The sequence below is a fragment of the Saccostrea cucullata genome, unplaced genomic scaffold, assembly GCF_032062105.1.
Source record: "Saccostrea cucullata isolate Sc308-1 unplaced genomic scaffold, CSIRO_AGI_Scuc_v1 ctg332, whole genome shotgun sequence".
Taxonomy (NCBI): Eukaryota; Metazoa; Mollusca; class Bivalvia; order Ostreida; family Ostreidae; genus Saccostrea; species Saccostrea cuccullata.
Window position 1 is genome coordinate 367,814 of NW_026932235.1, and position 22,336 is coordinate 390,149.

The following is a 22,336-nucleotide window of genomic DNA, read 5'->3' on the forward strand; positions in this document are numbered from 1 at the left end:
ATATTAATTTCAGATGTATATATCTATGGCATATACTGGACTTTGACAAAAATAGTGAAACTTCTCTTTTTTGTATGAAAATCATCTATAATTTTCGGATATTTAATATAATTTGCACAAAAATGTTTTTATACTTTTGTAAGCCACATGGTATGGTGTATTTGGAAAAAACATAATCTTTTGATTTGGCTGTTGGGTTTTTATATTTTTTAATAGCCGAAAATCACTTTAAAATCAATATTTTCATGTTTTTGCATTTAAGCATTATCTCCCCTTTTCTGTCTAAAATTAGAACACCTTACTGGGCATAATTATATTACAATTATTTATGACAAGTTACTAGTTGAGCTGTATTTTAATGAGAAATAAACATAATTGTGATATCTTTTCCTATCTTGTTTTAATTCAAACTTAAATATTGGCAATTTTGCATAATTTTTAAGAGAATTTCAGTCATGATAGGCCGAAAAGGGTATTTCTGTTGCCATGGAAACCACACGCTGATTTGATAAAAAATAAATTTATTTTAGGAAGTCACTAAGTATACTCTACCAGCATGCAAAGTTTTTAAAAAATCTGAGACACCTCATGTGCCGCCCCCTGCCTGATTCTTACGTGGAATAGTACTTAATTGAAAAACGTGTAAATCCTTACCATCAAAAAGATAAGTCCTTTCACTTCGGAGTTCCGAATGATAATAAAGACTGAACGATAAGTGAACGGTGAACGCAAGGTGAACGCAAACTAAACGGAACGAAGAGCGAACGGTGAACATTTTGTGAACGGTGAACGCGAGCGCACGGTAAACGGTGAACGCAAAACTGTGAACGGAGAGCGAACGGTGAACGCACGCTGAACGAACGGTGAACGCACGCTGAACGAACGGTGAACGAACGGTGAGCGAACGGAAAAATGGGAAAGTAGAACGTTTCAGGGACTGTATAAAATGGTTCATTTTTAAACACATTTTTTCGAAAAAATTTTCTATGTCTGGGTCTTCTCTCCATGCTTTTAAAACGTTATTATGTTCCCCAAACGAAGTTGGGGAACATATTGTTTTTACTCTGTTTCTTATTATTATTATTATTTTTCTTCTTCCTGGGAAAATTTTGTCCACGAGTGATCTTGTAAACTACACATCCGACTAAGGTAAAATGTTTTTAGGGTCAGTAGACATGTTATGTAGATTTGCCGAACGAAGGTCATTTTGCGCGCACGTGCTTGCAAGAGCGCGCACGTGCAACACGTAAAATGACCAATAAAATGGATATTGCTGTAACTTTTCTTTCTTTTGATGAATTTTTTTGAAACTCATAATGTAAGGATACATTAGTAGTATAGACATGATGGCATGCTCAAAATAGCAAGATCTCACGCGCATGCACGTGCGCTTCGCTCTGATTGGCTGAAACTAAAGTCTCAATATCTTTCTTGTTTTTTGTCATAATCTTTTGAAATTTTTAACATAGTCCTACATTATGAAGATCTACAGCATGATATATAAAATTTTTCATGAAAGCATGCGCATGCGCGCGTGCTGCAATCTGATTGGTTGAAACTTTAAATGGCTATATCTCCTTTGTTTTTTGACGAAATGCTTTGGAATTTAAAACAAAGTCATGCATTAGGATATCCTAAAATATCGTATAGAAATAAATCATGAAATCACATGCATGCACGTGTGCTGCAATCTGATTGGCTGAAACTTTATATGGCTAAATCTCCTTTGATTTTTGACGAAATGTTTGGAATTTTAAAATATAGTCATTCATTTAGATATCCTTCAATACGATAAAGATAAAAATTTATGAAATCACGCGCATGCATGTGTGCTGCAATCTGATTGGCTGAAACTTTAAATGGCTATAACTCCCTTGTTTTTCAACCAAACAGGATGGCATTTAGAACATAGATAAATATAAGGGACTCCTACAAGAAGTTGTAGTCATTATGCACGTGCGAATTAGTGTATTTTTTAATACTTTTGGATTAAATGCTTTGATATTAAGTTAAGTATATTAAAAATTTAGATAGTGTAGACAAGATAATATGGTCGTTACGCACATGAACTCGTGTGCAATGCCTATTTTTAGATATATTTTGTATTTTTCTGGGAAGACCTTGATTAAGTCTAAATTCCATAAAGTATTTCTTATCTAATAGAGATAACAGGGAATATGGCACCAAAAGGGAGTTGGGGAGCGTTTGGGGAACATCTGTAACGGTCCCCGTTACAATTAGCACTAGTTTGTGTGTATTTTAAATCAAAGAAAAGAATACACTTTTTAAAAAAATGGATAGAAGACCCAGAGACCACGAAAAATGAACTTTTCTCCAAAAAATCAAAATGTGTCAATGTGGAGCGTCTTTATCCTTTTAAAAACGTTTGCTAATGTGAAGCGTTGATAGCTCAATTAGTTAGGCTACCTGTTCAGTACACTCGAAGCGAGAAATTTTTGGTTCGAGTCTGGCATGGGGAATTATTCTTTTTTTTATTTAGGCAAACAACCATTTATTTTGTCAGTTTCGTTTTATGTACTGATGTATTAAAATTTTGAATAAGATGAATTCTGGTTCAGTTTGGTTCTCAAGCAAAATCAATTTTTATCTTCTATGTTAATAGTATACATGTACACATATCATCCATCTATGCATTAAATATTTTAGGTTTAATTTTTTGTGAAACATTACTTTGTTATAGTACCCCCTAGCAAAATATGAACACAAATGTTACAAATTCACAATGTCTTTCAAAGTAAATGAAAAAAATAGCCCATGGACGTGTTTGTAAAAATCTGACCAGGTATGTTCAGCCAACCAAATCATGGACATTTAAACCATAAATGTTTCGTACAAGTGATTCCTGCAGATGACCCACCAAATGCACCCATCTTCTTTGGCTGTGGTATGTAGATTTCAATGCGAATTTCCTTTATTCTTACACACTAGTCCCCAATTGAACCAAATATAGCATAAATACTTATGTATAACCACCAATACGTGTCCTATGACTTAATCCTGGCCGAACGCATGCGTCAAAAGAGCCATAGCTGCCTTACCGACGACTTGGCCTACACAAGTATTTAAAAGGAAATCACCTGTTTCTATTTATAGATACATGTACCTTTTCAAATCAAAATCAATCCACATGTATGAAAACATTTGTGAACCAGTGTTATATTTTCATAGTTGCAAGTTTGTTGCATGACAGTAATTTTGTTTGTCCAATACTTTTATTCTAAACAAGATTGTTTGAAAATTTTAAAAATAAAACAGGCTAGCAGCTACGATTCTGGATCATTAAATTAAGACTGTTTTTCTCCAAGATAAACTTTCAATGTGTAATGCTGCATTATATATCTCTTTTAAAAATTATTTATACAAGTATTATAAAATAATAAAAGAAAACATAGGAAAATGCACACGAGAAAAAAAAATAAAATCGTAATACACGCACAGTGAGACTCGAACTCACGATCATACTATCTTTAATCTAGCAATCATACCACTATGCCACGAAGTATTGGCAATCACTAGGATAAAATTAAGAGAAATTGTTGAATTTTGAAATAATATTAGAAGACAAATTAAAAACTTATTTTCAACATTTTCAATATAAAGTCCACCTTTAACCAAAATTATCTAAGCGTAATGAAGTGCAGTCGTATCCAAATAAAATTATTCAGAAGTTGTTTTTCTGGTTAAGGTGGTCTTTAGCTACAGTTTCACATTGTTAAGGGGGGTACCTCAGTATTTACTATATTCTCCATATAAACTGAACGATTTTTATATCTATCATATGAGGGAACTATCAATATTTGAATATTATTTTTGTGTGATTTGCTTTAAGGCATGTATAAACTAACATTGTATGACAAAAAATTGGTTAAATAATGTATTTAAAAATCACTACTAGAGTAGGCGAAAGTGACTATCAAATGCGCTATGGCTCTTTAATTCGAATTAGCTTCGCTTAGCGATTACACGGAGCTAATGCGATCAGTTATTTAATGCACAGTAAATTAATTCGAATTAAACTAATTCACATTAAATTCTCTGTGTGAACGCTAAGAAAAGCTTATTCGCAGTAACTTAAAGGTTTAAATTCGAATTCAATTCTCCGTGTGAACAGCTAGGACATCAAACTGTAGTCATCCGAAAACGTGTTCTGTTACATTTTGCGTGATTACATTTTGCGTTTGATTTCGATGCAAAATGTTATATAACATTTTTGAAGAAGTTGTTCCATTATATCACAAATATAATATTTTTATCCATATGCCCTGAAAAACTGCCGAATCACGACGGATACAGTTATATAACATTTTTGAATAAGTTTTCCCATTATATCACAAATATAATATTTTTATCCATATGCCCTGAAAAACTGCCGAATCACGCCGGATACAGTTATATAACATTTTTGAAGAAGTTTTCCCATTATATCACAAATATAATATTTTTATCCATATGCCCTGAAAAACTGCCGAATTACGTCGGATACAGTTATGTTCCCCGGAAACAGTTATGTTGCCCTCCCGAACACAGTTATGTTCCCTCGCGTGCAATCATTCCGCATATTAATTACGTCGGGTTCGAATTTCACAGAGGCAGTTGCTAAGCAAACGTAAACAGTTCCGCGAAAGTTAAAAAGTCGAGACAACGTCTGCAATTTGATTATTTGAATTCAGAGGAATTAGATAATTTAATTGAGGAGAAAAATTCTTTTGATACAACGAAGTTTATCAACACAAGTGTCAGCATACTGAAAACATTCTGCCATGAAACAGGACGGGATATTTTATACTCAACATGCTCAATGTACATAGAGATATCATGTAACATGTGTACATAGTGTTCAATAAATATTTTCGATGATCGATTTGGGTTCAACGCTTAAAAATGTTATATACCATATATTACATGGCTTAATTCTCGGGCAGCAATACCAGAATATTTGCCCCTCGGTGACAGGAAAGCCCTGCCTGCGGCATCGGGCGACATAACACTCCAAGGCTTTCCTGTCACCTTGGGGCAAATATTCTGGTATGCTGCCCTCGAAGCCATGTAATATATGTATAATGTTCGCCGGAAACGGTTATGTTGCCCTCCCGAACACAGTTATGTTCCCTCGCGTGCAATCACGCTGCATATTAATTACGTCGGGTTCGAAATTCACAGAGGCAGTTACTAAGCAAACGTAAACAGTTCCGCGAAAGTTAAAAAGTCGAGGCAACGTCTGTGATTTATTTATTTGAATTCAGAGGTATTAGATAGGCCTAATTTATTTGAGGAGAAAAATTCTTTAAATACAACAAAGGTTATCAACACAAGTGTCAGCATACTGAAAACATTCTGCCATGAAACAGGACAGGATATTTTGGAATTATACTCAACGTACATGTATCTATATCATTATGTGAACATAGTGTTCGACAAATATTTTCGATGATCGATTTGGGTTCAATGCTTAAAAATGTTAAATACCATATATTACATGGCTTAATTCTCGGGCAGCAATACCAGAATATTTGCCCCTCGGTGACAGGAAAGCCCTGGAGTGTTATGTCGCCCTCTGCCTGCGGCATCGGGCGATACATATATGTTATAAATATTGGGAGGACATCGGGTATATAATAATCACCTTTAGGCAGACGTGAAAAATAAGGCAGACAAAAATGTGTCTGCCTTATTTTATAAGCAATAAAAAGTGATGTGTTCATAATTAATTAACTTTAATTGTCTTATGAATGAAGCAACTTACCATGCCTTATTTAGAGAAGTACTTTGGGTGTTCAATTTTCAATAAAGTTTTTAATGATACGTGATGTAAGTTGTTTGATGTATATATTTGTCAAAACACATCTCATCCTTTAGGTGGACATTTTTCAACTTAATAAAAAACATATTTCTGAAGAGTATGTTTCATATTTTTAAAATTTATTACTCATTTATTATCATTTTTAATCGAATGCTATGTGTGTTTTTAAAAAAAATAATCTTGATTAAAAAATGATATTTTTACTACCGTGTCATATCTTCATCAGCGAGTACTGCTTTTTTCCGAAAATGAGCCTCGGTTCTTTTCGATGGTTTGAATCAACTTCCGAATGACCATCGCTGTTTGAGTGGAAAATTGTAAGTATGTTTTTTTTTCCATATTTTGCTTGCATTTTATTGTATTCACTGAAAATTCTTACAAATTTAATAATTAAATTTGCAATTTTCTGTTCGTGAAGTGCAAATACGACATAGGAAATAGAAATGGAGGAAATATTTCAAGGCATTATAAATTGTGAACATCATGGTCAATGTCAAACAGAATTTGTTTTAAAAAAAAATTAGTTAGAGCCGAATTAATGATTTTAGTGAAAGAGGAACTTTCTATAGAACCTGTGTATTTTTCGGACAGTAGCTTTGGCAATCTCTGAATGGTTATATTTTAACATCATACAAAACATGATGCCTTCATGTTAAGGGCGTTCACATGGTTCATGCACAACAATGAACAGGTGAAATGAGATCATCTTATCCTCGTACTGTGTGCAATATTTATCTGGATAGATACTGAATTATTTTAAGTAATTAAATTAGGCCTAGTCTTTTCATCTTATGATCTTATTACTAGACAGTCTGAGTGTGACATGTTTACAACATATTACTGCTGGTTGCCATGCCTGATGAACAAACTAGGGGAAAAAATCAAATTTTATGAGAAAACTTTGAGTTTTTTCACAAACTTCACAATTTGTTGTTCGTCTAACGTTATACATATTTGTGTCGGGCTCGAAGTTTGTTTGACATCACTCAGTCTCTGGATAATGGCGTCTGTTGACATGCACCATGACTGGCATGAATCGAATAAAGTTGGTAATAATGTTGTCAGAGTGAGAGAATGACTAGAAGGTAAATTTTAGAACAGAATTATCTTATATTGTTTGAGATAAGTGCCATCAATTTATACTGATTTAAGCTGGAATCGGGGGTTGGGTGATTGATTCCCCCACAAAACGTGTCGCAAGTTTGTTTAAAGGCCACTAAATTTCTATCAACATGACCAATAAGTCGTTATATGCTTCATTTTCGTTATACTGGTATCATGGAATTTTCTAAATGGCATTGATACCATGTAGCAAAATCCGGCTACATTGATACCGTGAGTGGTACCTAGGTTTGAGCAGGGTCCACCTATATATACGGCCCTGGTTTGAGGGGAAAACCAAATCCTGTCACATTGATGCCATGACGGTCCCTTGGCAAGAAGGTTTAAAGTCTAGACATACTCTAAAAATGGCGTGAACTCCAAACAAGAACCTTTCACTCTCTCTTTTACTTCGGCCCTGAGGCTCGTTTATGTGTAAAAAAAAAATCTCAGTCCTACTTTGATAAAATTATATGATGACAATATCAGTTTAAAAATACAGGGATGTCGGTCGCTGCCACAATAATTTTGAAAAAAAAATGAATTTTAAAGTAGGTCTACAGTCGCACTACGTTATTTACGAATAGTAAAACCGGAACAACACTTCCTTTTTCCGATATGTGATTTTTTAACTATATTGGTTTGACTTTATATATTTAGCAGCGTTTTAAATAGTAATAATTTTGCTCCAAGTCGCTCGCGAAATAAATTAACAAACGTACAAACACTGAGTGATTCTATAGTTTAAGCCCTGATGAGAAAAAATTGTAATATCAAACAACATTTCTGTGAATGATATATTATGCCCTACTGATAAAACAAATGGGAAATCATGAAAGTCAGGGTGACTATTGTCGGTAGTGTCCGCCAATGTTAAAGATTCTATGAAGTTTTGCCATATAATTTTCATTGTAAAATTTTATTTCTATTAAAAACTTAAAAATTGATGTAATTTTATATGAATATATATAAACATTGTGATTGCTAATGTTCAAACCAATATTTTACATAAAATGATAAATATTATTAATTTTGACCTTTTTGTCACGTAGGGAAAATGCTAAACAGAAACACGTGCAATTTGGGCGATAATTGTTTTCAAATTGACATGAGATATGACTTTACTAATTATAGTGACATTACTTGCGATAATGTGTTACACATGATTGGCTGTTATTTAATTCTGTAATGATATATTGTCAAACCCGTTGTCAACAGGAATGGGTTATATGCATAGTTTTCGTCAAATGGTGGCGTGACGATGGGGGTAAAGCCATGTTGCATCTAGGGGGAAAGCGACCTATATATACGGCCCTTAAAGTCTAGACATACTCAAAAAAAATGGCGTGATTACTCATACGAAACAAGAACCTTTCACTCTCTCTTTTACTTCTGGCCCTGCGCTCGTTTATGTGTAAAAAAAAAATCTCAGTCCTACTTTGATAAAATTATATGACAAAAATCAGTTTAAAAATTGCCACAATAATTTTGAAAAAAAAATGAATTTTAAATAGGTCTACAAGTTACAAAACTAATAGTGTATATTTTTAAAAGATATTTTAAAACCGGATAGGACAAACTTAAACATAATTTTTGAATATATATTTTTTAACTCAAAATTAATTACAGTACATTTAAATATCCGTTAAGATTAAAATAATTATTTCACAAACGACAAATTTACCCATCCCCCTTCAACTGGCATACCCAACAGTGACAATGCAAAATTATCTTTAGGCTAGAATAATTATGATTATATGAAAAAAGTTTATTCACTTGCACCATACTTACTTTCTGTAACATAAGCATCCAGTTTGTGAGAATCAGTCAATCACGCCCATTTTCATTGTCTCCAATTTACAGACAATTGGTGTTTTAATGTTTTACAGTATTATAAGATAAATTTTAGGGACAATAGGTATTGGGTGTGTATTATCATTGTTTTAAATATGTACAACTTTTTAATACAAGTATACACTCAATCTTTAACAGTACTACAGGAAAATGTGGCAATATATTACTTTTGGAAGAATGAAATTATGGGGGTCCCTTTAGTGTAGAGCTCATACCATGAAAAGTAATGCGTCAACATATAATTTTTTTGGCTTATTCTTTTTCTTAAATGTTGTTTAGTAAAAAGAATGCAATTTTTAAAAGTTTGAGTCCATAATTTTTTCTAAAATGACCGAGATTGACCTGTGAAGCATATTTTCTCATACCGGTATTTCATTTTGATACGTTAGCCTAACAAAGTGCAAATAATTACGGTATAGTAAATCATGCAAATCAATGATTATATATGGTTTACTAAAAGGTTTCTACTCCATTTTTTGTATTTAAGTTGAATAATTAGACTTTAATTCATTTAAATGCATCAAAATCTAGGATAGGTAAATTTCAGCATTTTACATTTCGGGGTATGTACTCCGATAGGCAATAGCAGAAAGGTGAACATGTTGACATATAATTTTTCGTGTGTCTATATCCATTGCTGGAATGTATATCTAACTTATAAAAGCAGATTTTTTAAGATTGAGCCCATTTAGTGCAGAGTGTAGAACTACCTTAACTAAGAAGAACAGAATCACAAAATTTATATTTGCAATATCTGTGATCAAGTAATTTGATATTTATGTCCCATATAAGCTGGACTAGCTGGCAATCAAAAATGGAGGATATACATAGTAATCATATACATGATATATGAAAGATCATGCATCCTGGCCCTAAATTTACACAAGCTCACTTTTGGTCATAGTCTCACTTTTACCTAAGGAATTAATACAATGAAGAAAAGGGACTGATCAAGATAAAAAGTGAGTTTATATAAGTTTTATGGCCCCAGGTCAGGTCCGTAGGCAGGAATTGTGTCCCCTCATTAATTTTGTTGGTAAAAACATATTAAGAAAAGAAATCAAGGATTGTTATATGCCGGGGTCCCCTCAACAGTTAAATCTTTTTTTTGGGGGGGGGGGTATCAAGAAATTTTTGTTTTGTGCCCAATAATCCCCCCATATGAGATTGCTTCCTTTAGGCCTGAAAAAGAGAGGAAAAAAGCAAGAATTATATCATACGCCTAACGGTTATTAAAATAATTAAAAAAAAATATTGTTTCTGAGAAATTTTTCTACATACTAAGATTAGACTGTTTGAGTAAGATCTCTTTGTTTAAAAAATGGCCGTAGCACCTCTTTCGTTTAAATTTGATTCGGATTCTTAGTCCTACTTTCTTATTCAAACTCTCCATTCTTCTTATAGTTGTTAATAAAAAATAGTAATAATTAAGTCTAGGGTAAAACATGATTCAAAATATCAGATAGATTCAAAATACACGATGTACAAAAAGATGCAAACAGGTCGGTAAGAAACAATTTCATTTGAGGATGGGGGCAGCCATAAATTTTCAGTTTGTGTACTATCAACCAAATCGCCCCCAGCACCCTGAGAAAAGTTCTCAGTTGTTTTTATTGAGGGGGCACAAAAGTTTAGCGGCCATGTTTTCTTTAGTTTTCTACATATCGGCAACATTATTGGGGCATGCCCTCCCCCCTGTGCCCCCTGCCATCGGTTCCTATGGGAATGAATAAAATAAAATAAAACTGGAAAATATAAAAAATAAGTTAAAATTAAAATGAAGTCTTTAGAATTTATTTAGTTTGAAAAACAAAAATTTTAGATATGAAAGAGGAATTAAATAAGAACATTAAAAAAGAATTGTGGCACTTATGCCTTACCATAGTTTTGCATCAACAAAATTCAACAAACATATAGACTTTACATTTGTAGACTTGTGCATTGTTTTTGTATTTCATTCAGAGCGTGGAAATATATAAATTCCGGAAAACAAAGTTTACAACATCATTTACATCAAAGATACACACATTCATAGTGTAAATTCAAAGTCAATACAGTTGCATACTTGGATGTCGGGATTACCTACTTACATATGTAAACTACGAAATTGATACGATTACAAGTTTGGATTAACCATTTGTTAACAAATTAATGCAAGTCTGGATTTACAAACTTACAAGTCTGGATTTACAAACTTACAAGTCTGGATTTTTAAACACGATTACTCTTCATACATATCTGGTATGCATACTCCACAAATTAAGCTCTTTCAAATGACACCATGATCAATGACCTTGTGACCTTGACTGTGACCTATATGCTAAAAATAGCTTTTTCAAACTTTCTCCATAACTTTTGAACCATGACTTAAGGGATAGAGACTTCATGTTTGGTATGCATACTCCACTAATTAAGTTCTTTCAAATAACACCAAGGTCAGTGACCTTGACTTCCCAAAGGCTTGATTGATTGATTGTTTAACACAAAGTTGACAATATATCAGCAGATAAACTTAAAGGTACGCTTTATTTAGAAAGAAGATCTATTAACGCAACACGAAATACTTATCCATTAACAATTTTTATTCTTTCAGTGGAAAATTGTAATTGCATTTTAATTGTCATGAGTTAATAAGAGGGATTACTTCACATTTTAGCAATTATTTACCCTTTATGAATGGCTTCATGTTAGAAGAGTCATAATCAAGGTCATCAATAAAACTATCGAAATTAAAATGGCTCTGAATTGAAAATGGTTGTATCGATAGCGCTTTTACATGTACCATGCCTGTTTTGAACATCGGCATAGATCTAAAGAAATCTAGTTGCACAACCTACCTAATGTATTAGTTGCTATTCCCCATCCCCCACCCATCAATCATCTTGCAGCGTAAAAAATTTGACATGTTTTTTTTTTTTATTTAACCTGTACAGTCATATTTTGAGAGCATTGCAACTGTAAATATATATTATCAAATCAAATTTTTTTGGTTGGTAAATTTACGTTGGACGAGAATTCAATATTTACTCAGATGGGTATTTTTCATTCATCTGTTCATAGGAAATACGTGTATATATAGAAGATCCTGCAAACTCTGACTAGTGTAGCAATGAGCCAATGAGGGTGTTTTTTTTTAAAGAAAGAGGTGGTGTTTAATATCAGGCAGTTATAGAATGTATAGGTCACCAATTGATAGACTACGTGTTGAGATCGTCATGTCCTAAGTCCTACGTGTTGAGATCGTCATGTCCTAAGTCCAAGGTGACGTACACCCCACCACTTTACTTGCTATCCACTTTTCAAGCAGGGAAATTGTTCCCAACCTGTCCAAAGACTATTTCTACCTACGTAGCTATTGAGTATTGATATCTTCATAGGTATTTGCACCTGTAGACTCAAAGTAGCTTTTTTACCCACTTTTTTGCTTTATTTACATCTAGTGGATAAACGCAGAAATGGTGCAATATTTTGAGCACCAAATTTGATAATACAGTCATACCAATGATGAATATGATCAAAGGATGTATTCACTTTGACAAAAGAATTGACCTATAGGAGAGAACAATTTTCCAGAAAAAGTGACATTTAAAAATTAATCTTTATTTGTTAATTTCTACCGTATATATGTCTAAATTTTTCAAGTTTGTATTTTATACCTAAAATTTATTATTTACAGCTTTACAATAAACCTCCAAAGTTGGCCGAAACACCATTTTGTCCGTTAATATGTCGATTTTTGCATGAATTTTGGCCTTGAAGTCCTTTCAGGGCAGGCCTGCCCGTAAATAAAATTGTGATATTTTGATAGGTTTGGATGTAAGTAATAATTTGAGATAGGATTTTTTTAACGTGGAACGGAAAACAGCGGAACGGAATGGAAAACGGATTATAAATGTCAAGCAAATAACTTTGATTCGATATAAATCAGACATAAAAAGCAATATTCATGATGTAAGTCATATTTAATGAAAAAATATCGTAAAAGTAATATATTCGTGAATCATTCACTCCTCGGAACTTGCACTTGTACATGCGATGGTCAATAAAATACATACTTTGTGATATATACATGTACTAACTACACTCAAATCCTGAGTATCAATCTGTCAAACGTTTCGTTCAAATTATTTCTTTAAGATAAATAAAAAGGGGTCAAAGTAGGTGCCCTCAGTCACAACAAAAATGATTAATTAAGTAAATCTTATTTTTTTTCTGGTCACAAAAAGGAAAGGGTCTTGGTCCCCTCTAAATCCAATAATTGATTTCGGCTACATAATTATAATGATCAGTTACTGTACTCCCTCGGATTTGATTTAGGCCTAAATAATTTGCACACATTAATGGAATGTTTTATTATAATCACGGATAAAATAGCCTAGACTTAAGAACAGAATTTCAGAGGCAGTAAACATTATCATTAAGAACATTAAGAAGTTAAAAAAAATTAATTATTACATTTTGAGATAAACTCGGGAGATCAATGAAAGGGTTCCTCCTACCTCTACTCGTTAAAAAAAGATTTAGGAAAAACAAATTGTTATATGTATATATTCAGCCCAATGCCATTAATCAGAACGGAAATCGACAAAGTTTTTGTAGAAAAAAAACCAAGCCCGGTCCTATAGGTCAAATCCCTATTTATAATGAAGTGATCCTTTGGCCAACAATTGATTAATACATGAATTAACAATTTTTGAAATTACTTTTACAAAATCCTCAATCATGTTAATCATGCAGAATCGTTTGTGTAATGTAATCGTTTGTGTAAGTTGTCAACAATAATGTCTAAATACTGAAAGTTAAATGCAAAATCATTGATCAACACCTGAATGGTAACTTTTTAATTAGAAATTTTGCTTAAAAAATATATATTAATTTTCAATTAAACAAGTTTTTGTTGCAATTTTAGGGTTCTTCCTCGTGTTTATGAAGTAGGATGGCTGCTTCGTCATATAGGTAAGATCTTTTTACATACATTGTCTTGAGAAGTATAGTCTGTTTTTGAACATGTTCAGCTTCTCTGGAATGCTGATCCAATTTTGGTGTAAACTCTTTATGCAAATGTAATATTAGAGGGAAGCAAATTGTTTAAATGTTCAATTACATGGATTGAATTGCTTTTAACAGTGTTAACTTTGAAAAAACGTGTGCGTACAGACATACAAATTTTGTCACACGCAAAAAGATTTGCATAATTATTGCTCGCCTAGATGTATAAAAGTTACCATGAATTAAAATTTAGATTTATATATTTGATCAGTCTCTTTCAAATTAACAAATTAATGGTATTGGGATCTTTTTTAAGTATAACAAGCAAACGGGTAGAATTTGTCAGTTCGGGGTCAAAGATATTGTGATCTGGACCCATTCATTGCTCATTTCTGATTCTTGAAATTTTGGCACATTCTTTGCTAAAGCATTTCCATTTGCTGGAAGCTATTTTTGTTCAAATTTGATGTCAACTTCTTGTTAATGCATGAGTCTGTCCATACCATACATAAAAAATTTTCGAAGCAGTTTTCTCAGCAACTACTGGTACTCATAATACATTGTAGATCCTTCAAATTTTAGAACACTCTTTCCTGCGGCATGCCACAAATCCCATGTTGACTTACTTTTTCCGTATGTCTGTCTGTAACTGAATGCGTGTTAGTTAACATGATTTTTCACTTTTAAGGAGATGCAGCCACCTCTTGCAGGTGGATAGCTGCAATTTTTTTTTTACCTATAACTGGCACTCATGGCCATTGAAAAGTGAGCGATCTTTTTCGTGCCAGCACCAACTGTGACATGGGACCTAGGCTTAAACAGTCTAGGAACTTCTCCATGTCCCACAGTGGGATTCCTGTGACCTAAGGATCAACTCCTTACGTCATGACTTTAGAGCAGACGCTCTAACCACTGTGTCATGCAGATTACTTGTCATAATTAAAATTATAGTAGAGAATGACTTAAAATGAATCGATTGGTTACTAGATGAAGATGTTAGGCATGATTTTGAAACTAAAAAGGACAAATTGTTCTATATTTAGAAAATATACATCAAGATGTCTGCCTTAGATGGATAATAAAAAGCTGTCTGCCAAAGATGGATTTTTTAAGATATAATATATATATCACTTATAGAATGCTAATTGCACTAGCAGCTTGAAATTTTAGCACATTCTTTGCTTAAAGGCATTGCCATATTCTAGGGTGCATTTTTGATTTACTTTCTGTTTATCCATATGTCTGTCTGTACCATGCATAAACATGATAAAAAAAATTGTCAAGGTTTTCTCAGCAATATTCATTGCAAATGCTTGAAACTTTAGAACATGCTTTGCTGTAATTGCACTTGTGTTTATTATCATGATAGTGTACTGTACATTCATATCAGAGCAGGGGTATTGCTAGTGAGCATTGGCTCAGAAACTTCTTGTGTTGATATCTATTAAATGATTAGGGGTTTATATGTCTGCTTAAGAATGGTAACAAGAAATGATTTTTAAACTCATATTATCCAGTATAAATTATCTTCAACAGTGTCTTATTTGATTGATTGACTGATATGTTTATTAACGTCACTCTGTTAAAGTTTTCACTGGTATGGAGATGCCACCACTTGCAGCCTGTGGAGAGCTTCAAATTTTGTCCTTATAATATTCAGCACTTATAGTTCTTGACCAGTGAGAGGTCTTTATCATGCCAGCACCTACTGTGACATTGGACCTCGGTTTAAACTGTCTCATTCAAAGAACTGGTCTCCATGTCCCAAAGTGGGATTCGAACCTGTGACGTAAAGATCAACTCCTTACTTCATGACTTTAGAGCACATGTTCTAAGCACTGCTTCATGCAGATGACTTGTCTAATATTTATAGTAAAACAGAAAATGACTGACATTATAGAATGAATCGATTGTATACTAGATGAATATGTTAGGCATGATTTTGAAATTAAAAGGACAAATTGTTCTATATTAAGAGAATATACATTAAGATGTCTGCCTTAGATGGATAATATAAAGATGTCTGCCAAAGGTGGATTTTTTAAAAATATAATATACATGTATAACTCCATCTTTATAGAATGCTAATTTCAGCAACTTGAAATTTTAGCACGTTCTTTGCTTAGGCATTGCTATATTCTAGGATCCATTTTTGTTCGACATGTTCAATTCCAATGTCTACTTTCTGTTTATCCATATGTCTGTCTGTATCATACATAATAAACAAAATCTCAATGTTTTCTCAGTAATAGTCATTGCAAATGCTTGAAATTTTAAAACATGCTTTGCTGTAATTGATCTTGTTTTCACCAGTATGCAGATTTCACCACTACCAGGTGGAGAGCTTCATGCAGATGACTTGTCTCATGTATATAGTAAAACAGAGAATGACTCTGACATTTACAATGAATCAATTGGTTACTATATGAAGATGTTAATTAGGCATAATTTTGAAACTAAGAAGTTCAAATTGTACTATGTTAAGAGAATATGCATCAAGATGTCTGCCTTAGATGGATAATATAAAGATGTCTGCCAAAGGTGGATTTTTTATAATTGAGTTTTGACTCAATTCCGAACAGTAGGATTTAAGAACATATTTTGTTGTATTCCATGTATAACATGTACCTAATATATGTTAATTTGTCTTTATCCATGTCAATTGTTACTTATTAAGATGTCTGCTTAAGAGTGGTGACGAAAATTTATTTGATGTTTACATTTAATGTCTTCAAATGTATGCTTGAAGTTATGAAATAGGCTTGATTTTGAAAATCAATTACAACAAACCAGATGATTTCATTGAAATATTGCAAAATTATCTGGCTGGAAGGAAAAGTAATTTATTTATTGTTATCTTAGAAAAGAATATGGTTGAGAGCCTAGATTGCCTACCAAGGCCATTTTTTTAAATTTTTTCCCCCCCCCCCCCCCCCCCCCCCCCCCCCCGAAAAATACTGAAATACTGTACTTCTTGATGTCTAGCAAGTTGATGCATATATGTATTTTTCATGTTTACAGCATGACTTTCGATACATTCTGTTATATGTCTTTAATAGATTGCCCATGTTTTGATTTAATCATGGCCGAAAAAGATTATTAATGTTTAATGTTATGAAATAGCTTGATTTTGAAATTTCATTTTATTTCTCATTTGTAGTCGGTAAATGTTGATGATGCTGAACAAGCTGAAGAGATCCACTGTCTACTGAAGACCACTATACATGTAGATGTTCACGCAGAGGTACATTTATAATTGAATGGCTTTGAGCATGTTGAGTCAAAAACAAAATTGAATGGCCTCTTGATTAAGTAGTGTAATATGAGGAGTTTGTTCAAATTCAATAATGTTTATAAAACCTACTAGTAAATCATTATGTAAATTGTACGTCACAAAAAAATTAATGTCCTTAAATATAGCTGTGGTTTAAACAACTTCATGAACTCCATTATTTTGGAGGACAAACTAAGTTGGAATAACTCGTGTCCAATCCAATTGATTTTATTTCCGTAAAATGTCAAGTAAAGAATGATTGCAAAACGTGGCCCCCAGTGTATTTCGAAAATACATAGTATAGAAAGTAGCCTAATGAGATTAATGAAACAATTCTTATAGGTCTATATCGCAACTTTGCAAAATTACAGTAATTAAAAGTAAGTAAAAATAAAGAACGAGGCTGTGTTTTGTAAGAGGGGTCACGGCAATTCACAAATCTCCTTTGTTATTCAAAGTTATTCCGATTTTTAAAGCTGGAAAGATGAAAGTCATGATATCATCCTCAGGTAATGTAAATTCAAATTTGTTCAGATCATGACCCTGTGTGTAGGGTGGACCCACAATTGATGATAGTTTTACACAATAATAGATAGGAAAAAAGATCAAAGTTTTACATACGAATACACTGAATCTTGAAAAATATTTTGAATAATCTTCTCAAGAATCACTGGGCAAGAAAAAATGAAATTAATGTTGAATGTCCTCAGAATATGATAGGAAAATTCTTGAAAAATCTTCTTCTCAAGAATAGCGAAGTCATTATTGGTCATGGGAACTGATTTTGGATTTAAACTCTTTAATAATTAAGCAATTTCTACTCAGGTGAGCGATGTGGCCCATGGGCCTCTTGTATTAGTTAATGCGTCTTGAACAGATGATCTGGAGTAGTGTCAAGTCAGGGAATATACCTCAAAGAGGTATAAGGGAGGATATGGAGATAACGAACAGTATTCAATCTCAAAGTCCATAAAACAATATGAAGTAAAAGCAGAACAAACACGGACCTTCGAAACATCAGAGGTGGGATCAGGTGCCATGGAGTAAGCATATCCAGCTGACCGGTCACACCCGCTGTGTGCTCCTTGTCATGATCAGGAAATAACGGAAGAATCCATTATCAATTCATTGTATAAATAATGGACTAACAATAAGTATGAAAAACGTAAGTCAGCATTTGACTCAATGATGAATTGTATTTGCTGACAAGGTCATTGTATCGATCATAGAACTTACGAAATGATGACTTTAATTTTAAACAAGAAGGCTGATATTCTTGTTTCATCAACTTACTTGTCAATAATTTACCTCATTTTAGAAATTGTTCATATGTAGATCAAGCTCTTACGTATGGAATCAACTGAAATATATATGTATACTCCGTATGCAGGTGGAAAAAGTATATTGCTGTATAAGTAAAGGAATGACGATAGAAAAGTTAAAGTTATCATGTTTATCATATAGCTTGGTTGTTATAAATGGTTTTTTCAGTATAATAACAATTAAATATTTAAGATGGTGGCGATTTGAGAATCTAGTTGCCACATGTACAAGAAGCATCTCTATCCTTTGGAGTTAAATTGTTCATTCAACTTCAAATCATTTAGTTTTTTTTTCTTTTTTATGTTTATAAGCAGAAGTTGTTCAATGTGTTAATGTTGGTAGTTTTATTCAGACAAAAAGCTTTGCCAGTTTTTGTAATTTGCCATCCAAAATTTAATTTTTTTTTCCAGGTTTATATCTTTGGACAGAAGAAGACACAAACAGAGTCATAAAAAGGGATTTCCATGATTGGATTAAAGGGGATATAGTCTACCCAGTTTGTATTTATTATTCTTTTCAAATTTCAGTCATACTGTGATAAATTAATCTAATAACAGCATTGTGGCAGTGCTTTTTAAAGAATTACGCATTTTTAAAAAAAATTTCAAAGTGCGATAAATTTAGGACCAACTCTTTGAATTTTTTTTTCAAAGTGCGTTAAGAAAAAAGATACAAAGTTATAATTTTTTTCTAAAAGACCCCCATTTCCCTTTTTCTATACATTTATCAAAACCTAAAATATTTAAAATGTCAATATCTCAGATCCTGTGACCTTATCATAAAAAAGTTTTATAACCAGGGTCAATAATTTATCATACAGATTATTTGTAAGAATATAGATCAAGCTTTACATTTTTTTCAAAGTGCGTTAATATGGTCGATATCGCAAAGTGAAAAAAATATAAATTTTTTCAAAGTGTGTTAGCGTGGTCCCAAATTTAACACACTTTGAAATTTTTTTTTCAAAATGCGTAATTTTTCAAAGTGCTTTGTTACACAACATTTATGACATAAATAAGTGTGTTGTAACACAGCATTTATGAACTTTTGTTATTGGAGTACATAAAGATACGCAAACACGAGGTTTTTTGCAATACATTTTTTTCTCATATAGCATGCTATAAATTTCTTTCTCCTTACAGGTAAAACATGTCTGGAGCACTACTTGAGAGAATCTACTTTGTCAAGTACACACTGCTTTAACGCCGAACAAGAATAATGAACGAAACAGAACAAGAGAAGGACCAAAATGTAATAAGTGATGGAAAAAAATTTATTAACCATCTAAACTTACTTTTACTCCATAAATCTTAGGTAATCTAAGTTACTCTGTGACACAGTCAAGTTTTGTATATGATGCTGATAGAGTTTGTAGAGACATGTAATGAATAAAGCGTCCTTCACAAAGATTGTACATGAAAATTCATTACCGAGTTATTTTCCACCCGTCATCATCTTTGGCATTGCTGTCACCATCCTTTAAGACATAAGGTGATCTTGTATAGACTTGTAAAATTTCTGTCCTTTAAATCCCATACTTAAGTTCAAATACATGTCATTAACATGCTGATGTTCTATTGGTATTTATGGTTATAAATTGATTTTACAATACTGGTAATGATTATTGACTGGTTAAATGTGGAACAAAATCATTTTAAACAAATCAAATTTTCAAATGATTGTAACTTCAGGGTAAGATAGATTAACAGGATAATGCTAGCAATATTTTTACAGATGCACAATTTGGTTTGTACAGTCATAAAGAAGATACTTATATAGGAGGAAATATTGTATGGTTGTATTATTGACTATCAGAAAGCATTTTATGATGAACATATCTTGTTTTCAATATAGACTTACCTCACAATTAGGGTATACATGGTTAATTGTTTGGAATTATAAAATCAGTGGGAAAGTGTATTTAAAAACTGTATTAATGATATATGGAGGTAACATAGTTCTGTCAGATTATTGTAATATATACTGGGGTGTTTTGTAAAATGAAATACTTTCATCACTTTACATTTATTGACTGAGTTCAAGGGCAACATGCGTTTTGTCGGACCCAAGAATCAAACTGTCTGCCTGAGGGTGTTAGGTTTTGTTATAACTTTCATTTTATTTTAATTTTTTGACTTACATGTATTTTGTACTATATTTCATGATGTAACATCACGTCTACCACTGTTTAACACCAACATTTGAATATGAGATTCAGTTCTGTCCATTCTGTGACGTAAACGGTCCAACATCTCTCCGAGCGGTCCAACATAGATTTTTTTTCATGCCCGCTGAGCAAAACATTAAGATATGTTAGACTTTTCTTGTATAGATTTGTATAGGAACACATTTTTAAAGGTATGAAATGTTATTTCATTACACTAAAATGATCTTGAAATGCATGTTTTGAATAAGAATTGCCTTGATTGAGATACAAATGAAGATAATTTTTTTTTAATTGAAAGAAGGCAAATGATATTGTTTTGGTTGTAAAACAAGAGCAAGATTACAATAATTGTTTTAATGAATTGCATTCTTTGGAAGGGATTCTTTTTACAATTATAAATATAGGGGAAAAAACCTAAATATTGTTTTTAGAAATGGTGATACATGAAATCAAATGAAAAAATAGAATTATTGTGATCAAAACATTGGAATGGTGAACCAGTTTTAGTACGATATTTGATTTTATAACTGGGATTTATTTTCGAACCCAGAAATTTTTTTTTAAACCAGAGAAAATGTCATGTACAGCTTGCATTATTTAAATAAAGTGATTTAAAAAAAATTATATATGTAAATGATATATTGTGCTATGCAGTTAATATTGGGGTATCAAAAGGTCATTTATTATAGAACAGATATGCACAATGTACTGTAAGAGAATTCCAAGGGTTAAACAATGCACATTTAATAGCGTGATTTGAATATGGAAGCTTTCCACTGGTGACAATTGAAAAATGAAAAAGTAATACCCCGGTAGTTGAAAATGCAATGAAATAATTCATTTTTTCAAGATATGTTAGAGAATGGAGATAATGGATTATTATCCCCCCACCCCACCCCCCGCTTGAAAAGTGGGAGGGTATATAGTAATCGGTAGGTCCGTCCATCTGTACGTCGGACGTACGTCAGTCTGTTACGCTTTTTGGTACCCATCTCTTATCTACAACTCCTCTTATACCACTGAATGAAATTTAATGAAACTTTCAGAGAATCTTTATTACATTTTGCAATTGAGCACCTCTTATTTTACTTTTTGAACTAACATACATTTTGGATTTTGCAGAGCAAAACATGGATACTGCCATTATATTCATTTTGGAGGAGGGTGGGGGGGGTATCATGTAGTGAGCTCATTGCTCACAGTACCTGTAGTTGATAATAGAAATGATTTTATCAAAATAGATTAACTGTGCTTAATGACCGTATTGTACGTTGTATTGAAGAATTTGTGATGTTTTCAAACAAGTGCTGAGGAATATTTGTACTTTCTCAAAGGATGTCTTGAGTAAAAACATGGTATATTATTTAAATTGATTTGTTATATTATCTGGGTAAGCTAACACACACTGCAGAAGGATATGGAGATAACGAACAGTATTCAATCTCAAAGTCTAAAAAACATTACAAAATAAGAGCAGAGCAAACATAGACCCCCGGAACATCAGAGGTGGGATCAGATGCCATGGACGAGTGAGCATCCCCTGCCGACCGGTCACACCCGCCGTCTTCTCCTTGTCATGATAATTTCATTTTATACTGAAATGTCCAAAATATGCATCTCTGAGGGAAAAGTACCTAATAAATTACTACTTCTTTCACTTAAAGCAGAACACAACTCGTAAATAGGCATACACCATTTTACCGTTTTATCTAATCGAACGCCCCTTTTATTCATGGGCTAGTGAGTATGACACTACATGGCGCTGATGTCGTTTCAGGCCTTTTCGTTGTACTAAACAGTCATGAAA

At 32.7% G+C, this 22,336-nt stretch overlaps 1 protein-coding gene across 7 annotated transcripts; it reads left to right on the forward strand.

Moving 5' to 3' along the window:
- Nucleotides 1-6,030: 6,030 nt before the first annotated feature.
- On the forward strand, nt 6,031-21,892 carry LOC134234682 (uncharacterized). Of its 7 annotated transcripts, none has more exons than XR_009985228.1 (5): nt 6,031-6,138; nt 13,686-13,732; nt 16,926-17,009; nt 18,773-18,858; nt 19,505-21,892. XR_009985228.1 is itself a non-coding variant. In XM_062716740.1 (3 exons), the coding sequence occupies exons 1-3, from the start codon at nt 6,645-6,647 to the stop codon at nt 18,812-18,814; spliced, it is 348 nt and encodes a 115-aa protein (XP_062572724.1). In that variant the 5' UTR covers nt 6,542-6,644; the 3' UTR covers nt 18,815-18,860. The 7 variants fall into 7 exon arrangements, 1 of the variants encoding a protein (XP_062572724.1); XR_009985231.1 differs by having other exon boundaries at nt 6,056-6,142; XR_009985230.1 differs by lacking the exon at nt 6,031-6,138 and adding an exon at nt 6,491-6,512.
- The last annotated feature ends 444 nt before the right edge of the window (nt 21,893-22,336 follow it).

What these genes read in the sequence shown, in the direction of transcription:
- LOC134234682 (XM_062716740.1), top strand. Translation starts at nt 6,645, where the DNA reads ATGTTTACAACATATTACTGCTGGTTGCCATGCCTGATGAACAAACTA. An exon ending in ACTGGCATGAATCGAATAAA is followed by an intron (nt 6,867 to 16,925) that starts GTTGGTAATAAT and finishes TCTCATTTGTAG; the next exon opens with TCGGTAAATGTTGATGATGC. An exon ending in ATGTAGATGTTCACGCAGAG is followed by an intron (nt 17,010 to 18,772) that starts GTACATTTATAA and finishes TTTTTTTTCCAG; the next exon opens with GTTTATATCTTTGGACAGAA.